This window comes from Tursiops truncatus, chromosome 4, assembly GCF_011762595.2.
Source record: "Tursiops truncatus isolate mTurTru1 chromosome 4, mTurTru1.mat.Y, whole genome shotgun sequence".
NCBI lineage: Eukaryota > Metazoa > Chordata > Mammalia > Artiodactyla > Delphinidae > Tursiops > Tursiops truncatus.
In genome coordinates this window covers 2,923,589-2,944,541 of record NC_047037.1, presented here as the reverse complement: position 1 = coordinate 2,944,541, position 20,953 = coordinate 2,923,589, and the positions used below count along the sequence as shown (strand labels likewise).

At 44.6% G+C, this 20,953-nt stretch overlaps 1 protein-coding gene across 8 annotated transcripts in view; it reads right to left on the bottom strand.

Annotated features, from left to right (window-relative positions):
- Window positions 1-20,953, bottom strand: part of THRB (thyroid hormone receptor beta) — a 393,899-nt gene that overhangs the window by 70,009 nt on the left and 302,937 nt on the right. For 6 of the 8 annotated variants that reach the window (XM_019948600.3, XM_019948604.3, XM_019948599.3 and 3 more), the window contains one exon: window positions 4,047-4,307. The exons of the other annotated variants lie outside the window; for them this stretch is intronic. In XM_019948600.3, the coding sequence (XP_019804159.1) occupies window positions 4,047-4,307 (261 nt within the window). The remainder of the gene's footprint in view (window positions 1-4,046; window positions 4,308-20,953) is intronic. 8 annotated transcript variants of the gene reach the window in all.

Below are 20,953 nucleotides of genomic sequence, written 5' to 3'. Positions count from 1 at the left end.
GCCCCTTTCCAGAGCTTCCAGCTCAGTAGTCTGGGGCCCGAGATTCTGCATTTCTAAGAGGTCCAGATGCTGCTAGTGCCCCTGGTTGGAGAGCTGGGAGCATCATCTCAGACTCTGGGAAGGGAGGAGGTGGGCGGGGAGCAGGGTGTGGTCCTCACCGTTGAGCAATGAGCTCACATTGTGACAAAAACTCTAAGGCAGCAGTGTGGCTGGGGGAGGGGAACAGGGTCACTTGCTTCTGGCTGGAAATAGCCTCTGGCACTAGAGCAGATTTGAATTGTGGGAAATGCAGCAGAATGTCAGGGCTCCAGGGCTCTCATTTCATTTAAATGTGTTACCAATTAATTTCCTTACAATGGTTGTAGCACATAGGAGCACACGTACATGCAGATTAAAATAAAAGCAGTATTCAGATCAAAATGAAAAAGAAGGCATTCAGTACCTACCAAAAATAAGCCTAGAGAAAAACATTAAGAATACTACAAAGGGAGAAAACATTAAGAATACTACAAAGGGAGAACACTACAAAGGGACTTCCTTGGGGGCGCGGCGGTTAAGAATCCGGCTGCCAATGCAGGGGACACGGGTTCGAGCCCTGGTCCGGGAAGATCCCACATGCCGCGGAGCAACTAAGTCCGTTCGCCACAGCTACTGAGCCTGCGCTCTAGAGCCCACGAGCTGCAACTACTGAGCCCGCGAGCCACAACTACTGAGCCCACGTACCACAACTACTGACGCCCACATACCTAGAGCCCGTGCTCCACAACAAGGCCCCGCTCGCCACAGCTAGAGAAAGGCTGCGCGCAGCAATGAAGACCCAACACAGGCAAAAATAAATTTAAAAAAAGAAAAGAAAAGAAAAAGAATACTGCAAAGCATAAATCAGTAAATCTCGAATAATTTACAAAATATCCGATCCACGATGGCCCAACCCTTGGTTCTGCTGCACAAGATTTTTATACAGAGCCCTGCGTGACCGACCAAGCGAGTCTGACAATATCCAACCAGACTCTACCCTGTTCAGTGAGATGGATCCACTGATCATGCCTTTGAACACCAGTGGCGATGCTATTTGGCTATGACTGTTTCTAAAGCTTCTTCTCGGTTTCTGTACTTGCATCAGTAGAACCGGGTAGGAAGTAATAGTGTGCAGAAGGGTACCCAACCACAAACCACTGTGCTGTACAGTGGAAGCTAACACAACATTGCAAAGCAACTACACTCCAATAAAAATTAATTAAAAAACACACACACACACACACTCAGAGGCACATTGGTCTAGACTGGCTAGATCACTGATTTGGGAGATGGGCTTTTGCAGAACTTCAAACAGCCCATGTGTTCTTATGGCTCCTTCACTGCCGATTCTTTCTGTATCGTTAAGGGTCATTTGGTTCTCATCAATTCCATTTGGAGTCCTTGAAATGGGGGTACTTGGATGGATTTTTGGCCCTGCTGCTATTTTTTCAAGGATATGAAGGACAATCTCCTGCACATAGTAGGCACTTAATAAACACAGACGGGACGCAGGCAGGGAATGGTAGCCCAGGAAAGAGATACCAAGCACGCTTGCAGGCTAGACGGAGAGAGGCAGGAACTCAATGCCCAACCTGGATGGATGTCAAAATAGAGCTCTTCTCACAGATCCTGTGAGGAGGTGGCTGGCCAGCCGAGGAGATGGAGAGGACCCAACTCAGAAAAGAAAAGCAACCACTCCAGCTGTTTCCCTGGCCTCGCCACCACCTCATCAAATACCGGTGTCCATTGGGAACGAGTGAAATTCCGTTTGCGGTTTTGGCCATGACAGTAGCCTTCCTCAGCATCTTCACGCTGAACCAAGGCATTGCTTCACGTCCATGCCAGTGTGAACCCTGGCTGTTGCTCTGGAAACTACGGGAGCGTTTACCTTAGTTGCGTTCCTTTTAAAACTAGAGTCTGGAGGAAGGCCTTTCATTTACTAATTTAAGTATATTTTCCTAGTCAACAGTTCTCCACCTTGCAGCAAAAGAGAGCTGAATGGATGCGAAACGGATGGTCAAATCTAAACCCCCTGCGACGTCACGCTGCACCCCACACCCACCTGTCCTGGTCTCCTTCTTCATCCCTCACCGGGCACTCAGCGCAGCCCAAGGCATTTATGTGATTTAATGATGCAGAGCTGATCATAACGGTCACAGCAAGAATGAAGCTGCTGCTTAGAGAGCACTATGGGAGATACTGTGCTAACGTGCTTACATCCATTATCTTCAGTTCTATCAACAATCACGTAGGTTTGCTCAAGGACAGAAGGTGGAAAGGCTGAGATTCTAGCCCAAATATGGCAGACTCAAAAACCTGTGATCTTAATCACTGTATTTACAACACTTAGGGTCTTGGATCCAAATAGAAACTCTTTCCTTTTGCTTTTAAGGGTTACCAACAAACTGGAAACTGGACGGCGTCGCAAACTCTACACATCCAAGGCCAAGATTTCTCACAAATGATGGAGATGGACCCATGAATGAATGAATGAATGAATATGGGTACCAATTAGGAATAAGTCACATTCAGTTTGTGAGGTCCTTAGATCACGAGGACACTGCCGTTTCCTGTAAACCAAGGCATTTCCCTGTGAACCAAGGACTGATGTGGTGTTGACGCCAGCTCCTAAAATCTGAAGATACAACCTGGTTACAGGTTCTAAGACTAACTCTCAATTGCATTTCAAACAAGTGTGCACATACACACAGAGACACCTGTTTTATATCCTGACTTTTTGGGAAAAACTTATTTTGCTCTTTTTCTAAATATCCCTTTCAATTTCTCAAATCTCCTAAATAATAAAGATGAGAGACAGTTCAAACACAAATCTTCCCCAAGAGAACATGTGTGGTTTTGACTGTATTGAAATCAGAGCTCATACCACTATTTTATGATTTGTTTAGATAATCCTATTTTCCTCTGACACAATCCACACACCCAACTTCACAGGTCCACTGGTGGTTCCAAGGAGCTTCTGAAGTGTTTTCAGAAAAGTTAAAGGACCAGCAGTTTTTTGAGACGGATGAATACGATCATGTTTTATGTTCAAGTTAGAACACTTTGCAAAAGTCCTTCATGGCTCATACAGAAGAGTCTTTACAAACTTTCATTAATATATCTTGGTATGTGATTGGCAGATTTTCAGATACACGATTTAAAACTTCATCATGCTAACACAACATTGTAAATCAACTACACTTCCATAAAAAAAATAACTTGATCATGAGTCAAAGTCCTTAAAGAAAATGGAAAAAGACCTTATTTTTAAAAATGCTGAATTGAAAAAGAGTGGGAGGTCACATGCACTTGGACATTTAAAGACACAAATTGATTTAAGAAGCAAAGATTTTGGGAAGCCCTAAGACCATAAAGCGATCAACACAAAGACATCTGTCAGGGTGGAGGCGACCGAGGTAAAGACCAGTTAAATCTAATGCAATCAGAAACTTAGGCCAGTTTAACATCTTTTTATGAGGTGACAACCCCCTAACACCATAATCTCGCCTTTCAGGATGATGACACAGGACTTAATGAGTAAAAGAAAACAACTTCAAACCTCTCTCTTGAACATGAATTGTCTATTTAGGTTAAAGGTAGACTTTGAGATCCCATTAGCTCCTGGCACAATTGGGAAAAGTCATGTACACACACACACACACACACACACACACACACACACACACACACACATGCTTCAAAGCAAGCAGTTATGTAACGATATCAATGTCTGTTTCTACTTAGCTTCGAAAACAGAAGTGAAGCCAAAACTAACAACCCTCCTGCTAATTAGAGAAAGAAAAATGTCTTCTCCCCAAGTGCCCCAACATGAAACTGAAATTAACTGCTTTCCTTTGGAACCCACTTATTTTATGCTTCCCAGAAGATATGGGGATAAAGAAACTTTGGAAGAGAGCAGCTGGGGAAAACACATGGACACCATACGTGGACTCAGTGGAAACAGAGCACACACTTAAGAGAAAATTCTTTTCCTTGCGGCAACTGGGGTCTAATAAAAATCTGGTTACCTTTACATTTCTTCTCTTCCGTTTGGAAGGTCTGGGCGTTAGGGACGCTCTGATCGTTCACATCGTCGTGGTCCAGATGGAATATGGAGCTGGTCCAGGTGGCCTGGATGAGATGCCGGGGCGACTGTTCATTCTTCAGTGCGCTGCGCCTCTCTGGGGGGCTCTTCCTGTGCAGGCAGGCTTCAGACATTCCCACAAGCTTCCACTCCTGCTTGCCGTGGGGACAAGGCTTCGGCTTGTCCCAGGCTGGAAGGCCATTTTCTGGAGGGTTGAAAAACACGAGATGACGAGCTTTGGCATTGTCAGGACGGGGCTGAGATGGAGAGGTTTGGAAGGCAAGTGCTTCCTCGGTTCTTTGGGGCTGACAGCATTCGCACACCCCTCCCCTTGACAGTGGTCATAAGATGCAGAGGGTGTCAGCCTCGGGCATGGAGCCACCGGCGCTGGATTGCCTGTCGGAGTAATCAACACATTCCCCCGATTTTACTGCCTACAAAGATGTCAGCTCCTCCGTGGGAAGGCTGCCCTTTCGCCAGCCCTGCTCCCAACAGCGATGGCCCAGGAGCAAGTGGACACCAATTTATGTCACTGCTTAGATGACCATTTGAGGTCTCGAGGGTCAGGGCTGGCCGTGGACACTTTTCAGAGCCTCAGGACATAAAACGTCCAGGATTCGGCCTTATTTGACTTGGGTGTTATCACAGGCTGACCTGAGGGGCACCCTGTTGCTTAAGAGGGACGTGCCACGTGGCTACGTGAGAGTGACAACTCTGTTCTCCCTGTCACCTTCCACTCCCGACAGCCTGACACAAAGGGCTGGCTCTTCCAAGAGAAACTGTGTCGATGGTTTCAATGTTGTCCCAAACAGGCGAGGAGATCAGATGAACCGAGCAGATCGTGCTTTATTTGTGGGGTAAATTAAGAGCCCTAATGATAGAATGAAAAGCCACATGTCTCTTGCGTTGAGATACAGGCAGTTATGGTTTATGTATACGATGTTGTTTTCTCTATTCAATTTATAGGGACTTGAAGGTCTGCCCTCTAGAGAATGGGGAACAATAGAACAATATAATGAAAACGTTCTCACACTAACCTTCGCTGGTGGCCAATTTTACCTCCTTGAATATCTTACTGAATACAGCTATAAAGTAGAGAGTAAAAAGGAGTATGCTAATATATATAATTTGTAGATGCAGTCACATTAAAAAACATAATCCAGCTGGTCACCCATATTTCCAGAAATTCGTAGGCTACTGTCTGTCAAAATGAGAAAAAAATATAGAGTTCTACTTTTAAAGTGATTATAGACAGTGATGGAAAGACTAATTGATAAGTGAATTTCTTTTATGCTGAAAGGGCCAAAGGACCGTGAATATCCATGTCAGAGAGACAAGTCCATCCTGGTCTGTGCATAGTACTGGGAATTTAAAGCTGCTGTTCAGACACTGAAAATGAATTTTAAATTACTTAATGCAAGGGTTAAACACGCTTTCGCTTTTCACAAGCCCCCTTTGTAAAGCTACTAGATGCCTTCAGAGATGTTGGTTAGGGGTGGTTTCTCTAAAGGTGTCATCTGTTCTCAGCCCCTTTTGGAAGTTGCATTTACCTTTCCTGGTCTTGGGGTTACTGTGTGGAAACCCCGATACCCATCCACTTTATTTCTAGTACAGGAGAAGACTGTGAACAACTAGAGCAAGATAGCAATAATCGACGCGTGATTTCTGTCACAGTCAATGGAAATACTGCAGCATGAAATACCCTAACTTGGCCAGTAACCAATGATCCGCTTTAAACAAAATCGTACAACACTTTTGGATGTAATATTTGCTCTTATTCAGAGAAGAGCCCTGAAAATTCACTCTATGCAAAGGGCTGTGCTAGGCATCGTGGGAGGGGAGTGAACTAGACCTGGGTTCTTTCTCCTCAGTTTCTAGGGCGTTATCCAATGCATGGTAAATCCAAAAGGTCTGGACTCCAGCGTGCCAGCTCCTGTTGCAATTACAGGCACTTAGTCTCACGTTCCATGAAAAGAAAAAAATAGCTTAGGATCTTGGGAGATTGTATGGCATTTCAGATGAAACGTATCTGTGTGGAATCCTCTCAAGGACCCAGTATCCATGAGGGTTTGAGGTTTTCATGAGCTAGGACTTCCCTGGCAGTCCAGTGGTTAAGACTACGTGCTTCCACTGCAGGGGGCAAGGGTTTGAGTCCAGGTGCGGGAACTAAGATTCCACATGCCACGCGGTGTGGCCAAAAAAAAAAAAAAAGTTTTTCACGAGCTAAATATAAAGCCACTGAATGCAAGGGTTAACTTTGCAAAAAGAGTTTCATTTCGTTTTTACAGAAGTGAAAAGCCTTCTCACCCATGCATGTTTCTACGATGTCACGGACTCTAATTCCTTGGGAAATTGCACCGTGTAATGCTCCATTTTATTTTTATTTTTTTAAATTTATTTTTGGTTGTGTTGGGTCTTCGTTGCTGCGTGCAGGCTTTCTCTAGTTGTGACGGCGAGCGGGGGCTACTCTTCGCTGCGGTGCGTGGGCTTCTCATTGCGGTGACTTCCCTTGTTGCGGAGCATGGGCTCTAGGTGCATGGGCTTCAGTAGTTGTGGCACGCGGGCTCTAGAGCACAGGCTCAGTAGTTGTGGCTCACGGGCTCTAGAGCGCAGGCTCAGTAGTTGTGGCGCACGGGCTTAGTTGCTCCGCGGCATGTGGGATCTTCCCAGACCAGGGCTTCCTGAATTGGCAGGCGGATTCTTAACCACTGCGCCACCAGGGAAGTCCCTAATGCTCCACTTCAAGTAATGTTAAAGTTATCACAGTTTTTTGTAGCACCTCCAACATTTGATTTTTCTGCAGAAATTCTTAAAATGTGGTATTAATTCCCCTACCTGCACAGAAATTAAGAAATACAGCCAAACTGGGTAGTCACTGCTCCCTAGTGAAGGGAGCTAGTCAACATGCGTGGATGAGAGATGATGGAAGGGACCCCACCCAAGGGGACATTCCTCCCTAAAGCATAGCCCATTAAAGTTTGCTCAGCACGTCCCCTGGGCCAGCAAGAGCAGGAATTTCTTCTAAGCAAGTGAGGTTATTTTTGCGGGGAGGCAGGGGATAGGATTGCCTTCCATTTTCCTAAGAAAAGAGTCCGAGATGGTTTGGGAAAAGGGCTCCATTCGTGAGAGGCGTTTACGAGCTCGTAATTACTGTCTGTAATTACATTCATGATAATGATATTCTGTTGCTTAACTGGCAGGTTTATTGTTGGGGCACTGCCGGCACATCTGGGCCTAAGAAGCCCTGGTTGGGTCACGGGAAAACTTGAGGGATTTACTTAAGGAGGATTCTTGATTATTTTCCCAAGAAGAGAAGGGCATATATGATTCCTATTCCATTCCCAAGGAGGGATGAGACACGATTCCAGGCTCCTTCAATTCTGCCTGCCGAGGATGCTGTGAACTGTGTTATTTATTTATTTATTAATGGATTGGTTGAGATTTCAATGCTCCAATTTTATAAACAAAAATTTAGGTTATTTAATATTAAAGCAGAGACAAAAAGTTTTACCATTGTTTTCATCAAGTAACATAGCTGTTTGAAACAGGAAATTTTAAGACAGTTGAATAGAGCAAAGGGAAAGATGATTAGGATAGCCACTCTGAATAAATTCCTTACTATATGCATTTGAATTCCACTGTAAGTTTGGCACTAGACTGAACACTGGCCTAAGACAAAATTTTCTCTTTAGTGTTTAGAAGCCCTGAACGTTTTCCTTCAGATTTAAAAGAAGAAAAAGAGAAAAAAAGAAAAGGAAGAAAGAAAAAGGGAAAACCCCCTCTATAACAGAACCTCCTTAGCTTGATAATGGATATGCTGCATGCAACTTCATACCCCCTAAAGAATTTCAGAAAAGGGCAAAAAATTTAAAACCTAGGTGGGATGTGAATTTGCAAAAACCTCTTCTCTTTGGTGTGACAAAGCTCATTCCCTCCTGGTAGGTATATGGCTCTCCTTCAATCTCATCAAAATCTATCAGAACAGGCAGCTGGAGACCAATTTGTACCTCGCCAGTAAGATTGCTAGGGTTTAATTTCTTATAATATCAAGCTAACAAGGTTTTATTATACCAAATGTTTGTAGTTTCAATGTGAAAAAAACTTACATACATTTTGAACTGTGTTATTTCCATGTTTGCTTGGCAATGATGGTTTTCAGGGATTTCCTGCTATTTCTGTATCCTTTGCTTCCCCCAAAACCTCAAACCAATGAGATATTTCTTTTTAGAAGGATTAAAATCTCAAAAGACTACATCCGTGAATCTCAAATTTTGGTAAATATCAGTCATGTGAGGCGCTATTAACGATGGCAGGAGGGGGCTTCCCTGGTGGCGCAGTGGTTGAGAGTCCGCCTGCCGATGCAGGGGACGCGGGTTCGTGCCCCGGTCCGGGAAGATCCCACATGCCGCGGAGCGGCTGGGCCCGTGAGCCATGGCCGCTGAGCCTGCGCGTCCGGAGCCTGTGCTCCGCAACGGGAGAGGCCACAGCAGTGAGAGGCCCGCATACCGCAAAAAAAAAAAAAAGAAAAAAAAAAAAGATGATAGGAGACCAGGCTTATTGAAATAGGATGGGGCCTGGGCATTTGTATATTTACCAAGTTCTACAGATGGTTCTGATACTCAGTAGAGATTGAGATCCACAGGGTTAAGAAAATCTAAGGTAAGAAAACAAATTATTGGCAGATATCGGATAAGGGTGCAGTTCCCTTCTCAGACTGGAAGGTTTTACACTCCCTGGACTAAGTTCGCATTATAATTAAAACATTCATCAATTGTTCTGGGATCTACTGCTTGAAGCATTAAAAGTCAGATGTTAACTGGAGTTATCTTGTAGATTGCAGGTATGGATGTGAGTAAGTATTCAGTAAAAAAGCCTGTTGTTCTGAGGAATATCTGGGCCACAAGTGTGCACAGTAGTAGAAATACATTTTTTTTAAAAGGGAGATTCTGGAAATGACCATATCTTATTATTCGCATGAAGAATGAATTCTTTAATGGACCCCAGTTAACAGATGGCTTTTAATATTTCATAGTCTAGACATCGACAATTAATTTGTCAGTTATGATGCAGATTAATAAATAAGTAGAATCAAAGGAAAGAACTAGATAGGGGCATGTGAACTGCTACTAAAATAACTAGACACACATTGACCTGTGTGTCTCGAGGGCGTCTAGATTTGAATGATTGCATCTGTGTTAGATGACCATAATTCTAGTGGCTCGAATGACCCAGCATTGACCTAAAGGGTTCTTTTGCAAAAAGAAACAAACATAAATCCTATGAACAGAACTGCCTACGTCCTATCTCTGGAAATTTCGTTAAAGATAATGGAAAATAAACCTGTCCATCAAAAAAGGAGAATTGTATGAAAATATGCAAGTATTTCAGGACATGAAAGCAAGCTTACACCTTAGAAAAGTGCTAAGGCAAAGGAAATGGAATTATGACAAAGTGCTCAGGAAGGGTCTGCTGAGTTAGGCTGGGGTTTCATGGCCCCAATTACGATTGTGGAGTTTGCATTAAAAGGCCATCAGTATGAGGCACTGAGACCCCCGAACCATATCCTGTGTTCAGCGGATGTATATATGATACGCTTTCCCAACCCAGTGAGTGTGTAGAATTATCATCGTAGAGCATCAGGCCACTAAGTATGATGCCTCTGATTTCCGCTTAAATTTTTGACTCCAACCCGTACGTTCAGCCTTGTGCGATTCTCAGACACGTCAACTGACTTTTATTTGTGGAGTCACGTAGAACAGGAGACTCGTATTTGGCTGGGCATTTACTATGGGCCAGGTATAGAGCGAGACACTTTGATTCACCTCCACGAACATCCCAGAAGTACACAGTGTTCTACTGCTTGATTGAGCCCCCACTCCCGTGGCTCTGCCCCCTGTTCTCTGTCCTCTGGACATGTGGGCTTCAAACCTGGGAAGCTCATTCCCACCACAGGGTCTTTGCAGAAGCTCTTCCCTATGCCTGGACTGCCCCCTTCCCGAACCTTATACAACCACCCCCTCTTGTACCAAGAAACCCACGAGGATCCAACTGCCTCCCCCTTTTACAAGAAGGTTAGATTTCCCCTGATGCAGAACCTCTCAGGGTTGCATTTCTCCAGGAAGGTAACTGAAAATGAAAAACCTTGGTGGAGGGAGGCAAGGAGGGGGCTGGAAGATCGGCGTCCCAACCCTTCTGTGGAGTGGTTGATGGGTCTAATCTTGGAAGATCACTTCCCGTCCCTAAGTCTCAGATTTTCCATTTGCAAAAGGGCAATATAATATTGCTCCTGGGATTTTTCTAAGGCTCAAATGAAATGATGTATGTATTTAGTAATTAAGTGCTCTTCAGGTGTACACAGTGCTGTAACCACCTAATCTATATTGTGTACATGACCATATGTATCTCTTTCTATCCAAAGGGAAAAAATACTATTAATAAAACAATGTGTTACTTTTCCTAATAAGATATTCTATGTTCAGTGGTTATGGGTACCTTACGTTTACTCTCAACACCATGACCATCATCAACACCGCTACCATCACCATCTGGTTCTCAACAGAACGTGTGTGTAGGTGAGGTTGTTTTTGATGACCTCCCACTTCCTTTTGACCCCCTTTTGATCGTCTCTCCCTCCTCCCAAGTCCTTGCTATTCTCATGCAGTCCTCTGGGTGCTCAGTCACCACTGTGGGAGAATCCCCTACTCAAAGATCTCTTAGTGACCTTGGGCAAGTCACTTCTCTTCTCTGTACTTTAGTTTCCTCACCTGCAACATGGGAACATTCTATTGCTGTGATGATTAAATAAGTTCGTACATAAAAAGGTCTCGGAACAGTGCACGGCACATTGTAAACGGTAAATGTCCACTCTTTACTCACACACTCAAATGATCTCTTTCCTTTGCCCATCCTCCAAACTCAAGTCTTTTCTAAACGTGATTCTCAAAGAACATCTCCAGAAGAAAGAAGTTTGACAAATGACTTCACACCACTAGCTTAAAGGCTTGGAACCTGGGATGAGTCACCCCTCTCAGCAGAAGTTGTGATTTAAAGAGGATGCTTGAAGAGTGTAGGACCGTAGCCCAGGAATGAGTGCCTAAAGCTGGATGTCTGATGACCGTGCAAGGCAGGTGGGAGAGACGTTTTGGCGAAGTAGGCATTTCCGTTCAGGCTCCTGACTATCTCATACCCGGCTTGCTTGTCTTGGTGGGTCAAGCAACCTAATAGTGAGGACACAGGTTTGATCCCTATTCACCTTTCAAGACCTGGCTCATTGTTTAAGCTGTTCTTGAACCAATCCATCCACCCTCAAACTTCCATAGTTCCAAAAAGTATCTCCCTTCCTCTGCATGCTGCTTTGTACCTCGTGATATAACCATTTATATACACGTACAATTTTCTCTTTTTCTTTTGTGGTTACACTTACATTGCCTAGCACAATGTCAATGAATAACAATTAATATTTCTTGTTCCCTAATAATCTGATAATTGCAAAGAGAAAATTTCTACCTAAGCACAGACTCTGCCTATTTTCTTATCCAGAAGCCACTGGTTAGTCACAAGGTGGATTCGTTACTATTAAAACCAATTCAGTGCGATTTTCTATCACCAACGGTATTATCGTCCCCAAACTGCAGGTGAAAAGGGAAGCTCTTCTGCTCTTTTAGATGCAGGACAGGATAGTGGATAAGACTATGGGCTCTGCTAGTCAAGGTTCAGATTCTGGTTCTGCCACTTATTAGCTGTGTGACTTTGAGAAAACTGGACCTGTCTCTGGAATATCTGTCCTGTTTGTCCTGCCTCCTCTGCAAGGGCAAGAACTTATCACGGCCTCCTTGTGTGTCAGTGGCATCCCCACATTCTTCCTCCTTTACTGGACCCTAGTCAATTTATCCATCTCTCAAATCCCACAGCTCTAAGCACAGTGTCTTAACATGACAGGACCTCAATAAATGTTATTTGGAAATAACTGAATGTAATCTAGGCAGGTCAGAAAACCCCTGAAGCCGAAACAGAGCACACACAGACTCTTATCTATCCAGGAATTTCTACCCACAGAACAGTAATGTGTTCTGTGCGAGACGAATCAGCCAGACCGCTCAGCGTGAGCAGCGAAGGTGGCCCCGCCAGGGACAGATGCTGGGGCACAGGCTGCGGGGTGCTCTGTGCTCAGAGAAGACAGAAAGGGCAGCCGGGTGACTCTGCTCCTCCCACTGCCAGGCTGGGTGATCTCGCTGCTTTTACTTTGGCGTTTGTACCCCATGAATGCTCTGCCCAAGCCACAGGTGTAGCCCACTGTTTGCTTCCCAGGCCGCGTGTGCGGCCGAGCTCCACAGACGTGCCACTGTGTGGCTGGTGAGTCTCAGGGCCGTCCTCTCAGGCCCCCTGACCTGGCACAGCACCCCTGGTCTAGTAGCATCTGGGATGGGGTGGGCCGGCCACCAGAGGATGGGCTGCGGGCTTGTCTCCTGGTGCCTTTGGGTCTGCCCAGGTGGCGTTCTTTACCTGGCCTGGGAATCCTCAAGAGTGAACTGAAGCTGTACGGCCTTGGGCACCATTTACTTCCATTTATGAAGGGCTTGGTGGGTGGCGCTTCCCCAGAGGAAGCCACGGGACTTGTAAATTTGGAATATTTGGGCAAGAAATGGAGAGTTCTCTGAATTAGACAAAAATCAAATTGTTGACTGTTTTTAAAGGATATTCACTATCACTACTTTCAAGAATGGTCAGGGAAGGTGACACAACTTTGCTGAGTAACCTGGGGTGAAAATACCTCACGGGGTGGGTGTGAAGGTGACATGAAGCAACATATGTACGAGGCCTAGCTTTGAGCAGAAGTGCAAGTGCTGGCAGGGCTCCCTTCCTATTTTCCTACTAATGATTATGGAGATCATAGCCACCGTTCCCGGTGGGCGGGATTGCACAGACCCTAGGAACCTCCCAGGGCAGGGTGGACACTGTCCACACAGCCTCTCTTACTATGCCAGCCTGCGGTGAGTTCCTCTCCTTTTGAAACACATTCGTTGTTTGTTCTAAAAACACGCAATCGTGTACTGTTTCTGAGATCTCACTGATATATATTCGTATTCCCAATATAAAGACTTGGCTAGCCCTGGAGGTTGGGACCAGAGACTACCTTGATATTCTCTACAATTTAAACCTGCAAAATGGAATGAAATGCTCTGACCATTGTAAGGCACACGAGGGAATGGGTCACAGCTGAGGACAGGGCCTTCCAGGCCCCTGACTTCTAAAGGACTTGTGGCTAGGGAGAATAAGGAAGGAAGGAAACCATGTATATTATTGTGTACAAGGTATTTACATGCATAATAATAGTAATAATGCTGGTGTAAGCAGCTTTGGGCAGGAAAGAGCACTTTGCAGGAAGGAGCTCTCTGCAGGAGGTCCCTTTTGTCTTGTCCCTTTTGTCTTGTCACCTGTCCTGTCACCAACCTTAAACCAGGCGCCCCATGTTCTACTCATCTCTGGCCCAAGCACACTTTTCAAATCTTTGGATCACACAATACGCTGCTTAACCTGTTGGTTCTTTCTTTAGATCAAAGAAGTAGAACTGAAGAATAAGTAATTAACAGACCACCAGATCTCTTCCCCAGCTTCCCCTTCAGTCACCTCAAGAACGAACAGCATCTAAAGAAAGATCATGAGATGACAAGCCTGAACGCAGTGGGAGACTACGAGTCTGACCTCCTACCTCAATGATTAACTGAGATTACTTCCCCTTTTCCCTTTAAAAACTTTCATGGCCAAGTAGTATCTTTGGAGTTGGTTTTGGGACACAAGTCCACCTTCTCCCCAGATTGCTGGCTTTGTGATTAAAAGCAACATTTTCTGTTTCTACCAACCCTTGCCTCTTGAGTACTGATTTTCGAGCTGGGAGCAGCCAGACCTGAGTTTGGTTACACTGATAAAATGTACTGAGCACTTACTATATGCCAGGTTACTAGACTGGGCTCCATAAATACAAATTACTGTTCACTGAGCACCTACTGTGTGCCAGGTAGCCTCCTAAGTCTTTTTCATACATCATCTCATTTATATGCATAGAAATATCAAGAAATAGGTATTGTGTCTGTCATTTAAACCAATGAGGAAATAAGGGTGGAGGCGAGTTAACTGACTCCTGTGTTTCTGTTTAGGATGGGTTACAATGCACAATAATTATTAGTTCCCCGTTACATTTGTGAGTTCCTTAACAGCTGGGACCATGGCTTGTTTAGCTGCTTGCCCAGCACACAGCACTGGGGTCTGGTCCACTGAATGCTCTTTGCCTGGACTGAAACTGAACTGAATGGGTGGCTCTCCCCATCTCCATCCCTCTCCTCCACAGCCCAGTGGGAGCATCCTTCTCCCCTCTGTGCTTGTTCTGTTTTCCTGTGGCTCAGCTAAGTGTCCTTTCCTATGGCCCCTACACACTTTCCCCCAAACTTCTCTTCCTTTATTTCCTCCCCTTTCCAAGCGCTATGTGTCTGTGGCTATTTCAAGATCTGGAGAAGAGGTCTCTAAAGAAACTGGGTGCTGGGGTTTGAGAAACAAATAATGACATTTTATTTGAAAATTTAGAAAGAAAAGCTTTTATTAACACTGCATTGATGTACGTACAGAATGAATGAATGAATGAATGAATGAAAGAAATACTGAGGTGGGGGTAATGTGCTCAAACAACCCAGTCAGGGCTTACTCATCAGCTGCTTCACTCCCGAAATTTTATAAACAAGATTGCTGAAGCCCTTGTTCAGCCTTTGTCTGTTTACCTGAAACGCGTCCTCAGAAATATCATCTTGTAGGCAAAGTCTTGCAAAATTAGCCTCTTTGTTCAGATAGGCTGCTTTCCATTGCTGTGTGGTTTTGGTTTTCTTTTCCTGAGCACTTGCCTATTAATTTGCCCTTTTGTTGAGCCTGGCCTTCTCTGCCCTTGCATGCAGGCGAATTTAAGTTTGCTATCACAGCGGTTTTCTCTTGTTTCCCTGGCAGTGATCCTCGGTCCATTAAGTGAGTGAGATCTGGGAACTGCTAAGACAGAAACAAATCTTTTCCTTATCTGGCTGGTCTCACTTCTCCAGTTTTCCTGCCTATTCCACTAGGCAATCACTATCTCCATGAAAAACAATCAACATAGCCATAGAAATCTCAAATAAGTATTCTGAAACTAGAAACTACAATGATCATCTCTTGGTAAGTTAAAACCATTAAACATTTTTACAAGTGTGTGTGTGTTTAGAACCTTTAAATGGGATGCACATTCATCTCTTTTAAAGTTTAGCTTGAAACAAAGTTAAAAACCAAGCAACAAAACAACCTGTGTTCAAAGACCACGGGGGAAACTCCACTTGGAGTTTCACCCCATGAAAACGTGGCAGTATTTACCCACACGGGAACAAGCTGAATGCTGGAACACCGACCACAGGCCCCAAAGACTGGGAAAGGACTTTCCAGTGAACACAATGGAATCCTCCCTTGGGAATGGTCATTGGTTTTCCATAATTCATACCGAATTTAATCAGAGAATCCTCAGGTCGGATGACTCAAACTTGGAGGTAATTACTCTAATGGCCACAGAGATTCCATTTAGGATATTAAAAAGGCTACAGCTGTTGCAGAAACATTCATATTAAGGAGCCACAAATGCACAGTAAAGGGAACAGATGTTTGTTGCCAGGATTAGATTTCTCCTGTGCGAAAGTTCAGGTCTTAGTGTTGATTCTTGTTGCCAGTCTGAACCCACAATTTTGAAAAAAAACATAGGTCGCCTGTAAGCTCGACCCCATTTTATGTTCCCAAACTTGAAATACACCTTCCACAAGTAGGAAAGAATGTGAATCTTTTCTAACTTTGGAACCTAGGACCGGGACATAATTTGTGGATCAAGAACAAATTTTGAGATTTACCATTTATCAACTAAAAAGACAAAATATGACTTGGGTAATGAGAACAATTTTGTACATCACACTTCAAAGGAGTCTTATTACTTGGCAGCAAAACACAAATTCTATCAATGAAATTACACACACTCAGGGCTTAACAAACTGGACAAACATATATGCTGGTGTTAAAAAAATAAAGTCACATACAAGCCTACAGAGGCCCCTTCCTCTGGGTTTTCATAGAATCTCACGACCGTTTTTCCAGATATTGCTTTGTGCAAAGGGGTAACTAGGAGCGAGATCTCGGCAGATATGCCCTTCATTTACAGAGGAAATATTTCAATCTGGAGAAGGACTGCCCAGCTCCAACCTGCCTGCCCCCCAGCGAGGGCCAGGCGTGCCCCATGGCCCCTCCATCTCAAATGGCTTGTCAATGTCTAAGAGGTCTTATTACTCTCCCGTAGTCTGAGGACCCACAGAATCAGCGTCACCGGGAACTTGTTAGAAATGTGGGATGCTGGCCCCAGAACGGATGAATCAGAATCTGCTTTTAAACCAGATTCTCAAGGGATTCACGTGCACACTGATGTCTAAGACACTCTGTTCTAGGGCACAGTCTCCATACAAAGTAGACAGGATTTGTTAAACGTGTGGCTTAGCCAGTTTAAACTTTGGTGGGATTTTTAATATTTACTGCAGAGAGAGATGATTTTCCTATCCAGAAAACAGAGGAAAGTAGTATTTGATGGGTTGCAGGTTAGGGAAAGTAAAGGGACATGCCTTTATTATTTTTTTAAATTTAATTTTATTTATTTTATACAGTAGGTTCTTATTAGTTATCCATTTTATACACATCAGTGTATACATGTCAATCCCAATTGCCCAATTCAGCCCACCCCGCCCCCCGCCACTTTCCCCCCTTGGTGTCCACATGTTTGTTCTCTACATCTGTGTCTCTATTTCTGCCCTGCAAACCGGTTCATCTGTACCATTTTTCTAGGTTCCACATATATGCGTTAATATACCATATTTCTTTTTCTCTTTCTGACTTGCTTCTCTCTGTATGAGAGTCTCTAGATCCATCCATGTCTCTACAAATGACCCAATTTCGGGGACGTGCCTTTAATGCCTTTATTTCCTAAATGGTTAGTTGGTAACTTTGCTTCATGAAATGGAAAAATCCAAACGCAAAGATTTCCGATTATAATTTCCTTTCCTTTCATTTCATTTCCTCTCTAGAGATATCCAGCAAAATAATAAAAGTAATAGCTAACATTGAATGTAGGCTTACTAGATGCCAGGCACCCATTCTGAGATTAAATGTAAGATTTAATCTTCACAATACTCTGTGAGGCAGCAAGATTATCCTCAGGTTTTAGATGAGGGAACTGGGGCACAGAGAGGCTTAGCAACAAACTCAAGATCACACAGTGAGTAAGGGACAGAGTCAGGATTCCAACCCGAGGAGGTCTAGCTGACCATGCCACACCTCTCCCTGTTATGGGAAACCAACAGCAAATGACTTAGGTGACCATCTCAGGCAGAAGAACTAAATTCTGTGGCCTGAAACACGGAGTTAGAGGTTTGAAATAAAGACACTAAAGCTCAGAGAGGTCACGTTCGTGCTGCAAGTCACCAGATGAGGGAAGTGCTGGGGTGGGTCTTCTGATTTTTCATCCTATGATCTTTTCATTCAAAACATACTTTTTTTTTTTTTGGTATACAACAAGGATTTATCGCTCAATCTCAACACTTTCAAATTCTGACATTTTCACTCTGTACCTCAAACATTAGAAGCTGTTTTTCTAATTAAGACTTTTGTCTTCCAGTAAATCTACCAAACACAAGACAGCTCTGCAGGGCATGATTCTCATTCCCACACTGATTTTTTCAAAAGGCTAATGTTTATGATAGTACCGGCTCTGCCTCCAAGTGGCCAGAAAACTTAGAAAGAAAACAAAAATGAACAACCGAGGTAAGGAAGAACTGACTTGTGTCCTAGCTGCCCATCTCAAAGTTTAAAAGGCCACCTGATGGTTTAGAACTGACAACGGGATAATTTCATTTGGAGTTTATGATATTGAGAGGTAGCCCTTTTAGAAGGTCTCCTGGGTGCCAGGAACGGTGCACACAGTGCTTTATTTACTCATTAGAATGACGCTGTGAAGGAGATGGTGTTATGAGCCCCGTTTCATGGATGAGGAAACGCTGGCCGAGACAGCTAAAGATATTGTCCAAAGTTACAGACAGTATACTCCCTAGGTTACATTCTGCAGGTGAGGCAATGGTAGCCCAGAGAAGAAAAACATTTGCCCACAGTCACGAAGCTAGTTAAAGGGCAGTGCTGTGCTTGGAATCTTCCTCCAGAGGGGCCAAGCTTGGCTTGATGGCAAATGGGAAATCCTAGGGAATGACAGTGGACCGTCTCAGCGTAAATATTGCTTTGAGAGAGGTTCGTCTAGCTCCTCAGGAAACATGGCTTCAGAAAGCCAAATCTCTCCTTAAAAAAAGAACGGAGGGGCTTCCCTGGTGGCGCAGCAGTTGGGAGTCCGCCTGCCGTGAGCCGTGGCCGCTGAGCCTGCGCGTCCGGAGCCTGTGCTCCGCAACGGGAGAGGCCACAGCAGTGAGAGGCCCGCGTACCGCAAAAAAAAAAAAAAAAAAAAAAAAAAAAGAAAGAATGGAATCCAAGAGCATATTTCTTTAGAAATGTAGGATGCACATGATGTCCAAATGAACAGGCTTGTCTTATTTTGAGCATGGAACAAGAGATGTTTGAGATGCAAACATTTCCAACTTTCTGAAAGTCTGGCCTGAGATATTTTCTGACCAAATAGTAACCAAAAGAAGAACAAATATTGTGCTGTTAGCAATTATCCCGTGTGTCTGGTACGCATCCACAAATGGCAGCTTCTGCAGAAGGAGTCGAGCTACCAAAGTGATGGAACCAACGCGCTCTCCAACCAAAGAGTGTGTGTTCTCTTGCGTATTCTCGTGGTTGGATTTATTTGGGACAGTGTGGCAAGCAAAGTCGAAGGTATCAAAAATGATCCACACTTGCTTCCCAAGACGGACGGGCAGCTCACTTCCTGGGGCTGCCTTGCCTACAGCTGCCTCAATTCTAGGGGTCCATTTGCCTGGAAGATGAGACAAGGTGGGGATGAGGAAGTAAACTGCCAAAGTGAGGAAGCTAACATTCTGCATGTTACCTCCTCACGAGGGTCACTCAGTGGACCCACATACCGACTCACAGAGAGTCACAGCCTGAAGTTGCCATGAGCACCTACAGGGTTGCCCCTAAGCTGGCGGTCTGCACCCAGGATTTTGCCTTCCTGGAGACAGCTGACAGTGTCTGGAGACAGGCCAGGGATGCTGCTAAACATTTTACGATGCACAGGCTAACCCTCCACGAGAATTATGCAGACCCTCAAATCAATGGTGCTGAGGTTAAGAAACCCGCCTGCAAGACTGTGAGGTGAGCGAGGTTCTCGTGGCCTCTGGTTCAAAATGCTCTTACTCTGGACTTCCCTGGCAGTCCAGTGGTTAAGATTCCGCGCTGCCACAGCAGGGGGCGCAAGTTTGATCCCTGGTCGGGGAGCTAAGCTCCGGCATGCCACGCACACAGCATAGCAAAAATAAATAACTAAATAAAATTTAAAAAATTCTCTTCCTCTGACCCGAGTGAGGCACTGGGGTTCCTCCTTTCTACCCTCCTCCCACGGTCAGGGTGACTGATTCCAGGGAGGGACAGTCCAGTTGAATTAATACACACTAAGGTGTGAATGGCTGATAGATCCAGCACTAGCAGGAACAGCTGCAGTTTAAGTGACTCATGAATTTAATCTAAATTCAGCTCCAATCTGGGAAATTTTAGCCAGAGTGCCCTAATAACACAGGCACTTATTTTTAGTAGATGGGCGAGATGGTGAAATTTGCAAAGCATTGCTCACCTTTTAAAGTCCTAACATACATAAACAAATCTGTGATGTGGTTCCGTGGGGATATAGTCGTGAATACCTTTTTTTTTTTTTTAAACTTTTTTTTTGGCTGTGCCACGCGGCTTGTGGGATCTTAGTTCCCCGACTAGGGATTGAACCTGCGGCCCCCGGCAGTGAAAGTGCGGAGTCCTAACAACTGGACCGCCAGGGAATTCCCTGAATACTTTTTTTATTACAAGCAATTATTTGTACTTGGTATTGATCACAGTTGCTTTCCAGCAAGGGAAGAAACCCTATAAAAAATTCCTGTGCCCCAAACAGAGCTTATTTACCTTCTCTTCATTTCTAATATTGACTTGTGGGTTTGATATGCTAGGGCCCATTTGCTGGGTATTTGAATGGCCCTCGTTACCATAAGTCCCAGGCTGTCTCCTCTCTGGACTGCTGTGGACCTATATTTGGACGGCAGGCTGCGTAGGCTTTTATTTAAAGCAAGCGAAGCAGACACAGCCTGAGCAAAATAATGAGCCGTGGAGATGAGCGTCAGAGTCATTTCTTCTCATTTTAAGGCTCAGAAGCAGATTTTGCCCTTCCGTACGCAGAGGGTGTGACGACGTGAAGCGGAAGTGATCCTCGCCTGCCAAACCTACATTGGGGCGACTTCACTTTACTTCGCTCTCCAGATTCTTTGTCCTGATGAGCAACAGCTAGGGGTCGTATATGGTAGATTGATGGGTAGCAGTATTCCACGCTGAATTTCAGAGGCAAATTAGCAGGCTCCATGGGTCTTCATCTCATGGGCTCTGGGTAGTAAAATTCAGAGAAGAGCTGGAGCTGAGAAGGGACCTTAGGGCTCACACCAGTTCAAACACCTCGTTTATGGAAAAGGAAACGGGAGTCCAAGAAGGGGGCCTGGTTTGATGGAGGCCATTTGGACAGAGTCACAACAAGCCTGACCTCCCACAAGTGTACCGACTCCTAACACCAAGTTCCATCAGGAGCCTCCCCTGTGACACAGGGAGCGCTGAGACCGTCTG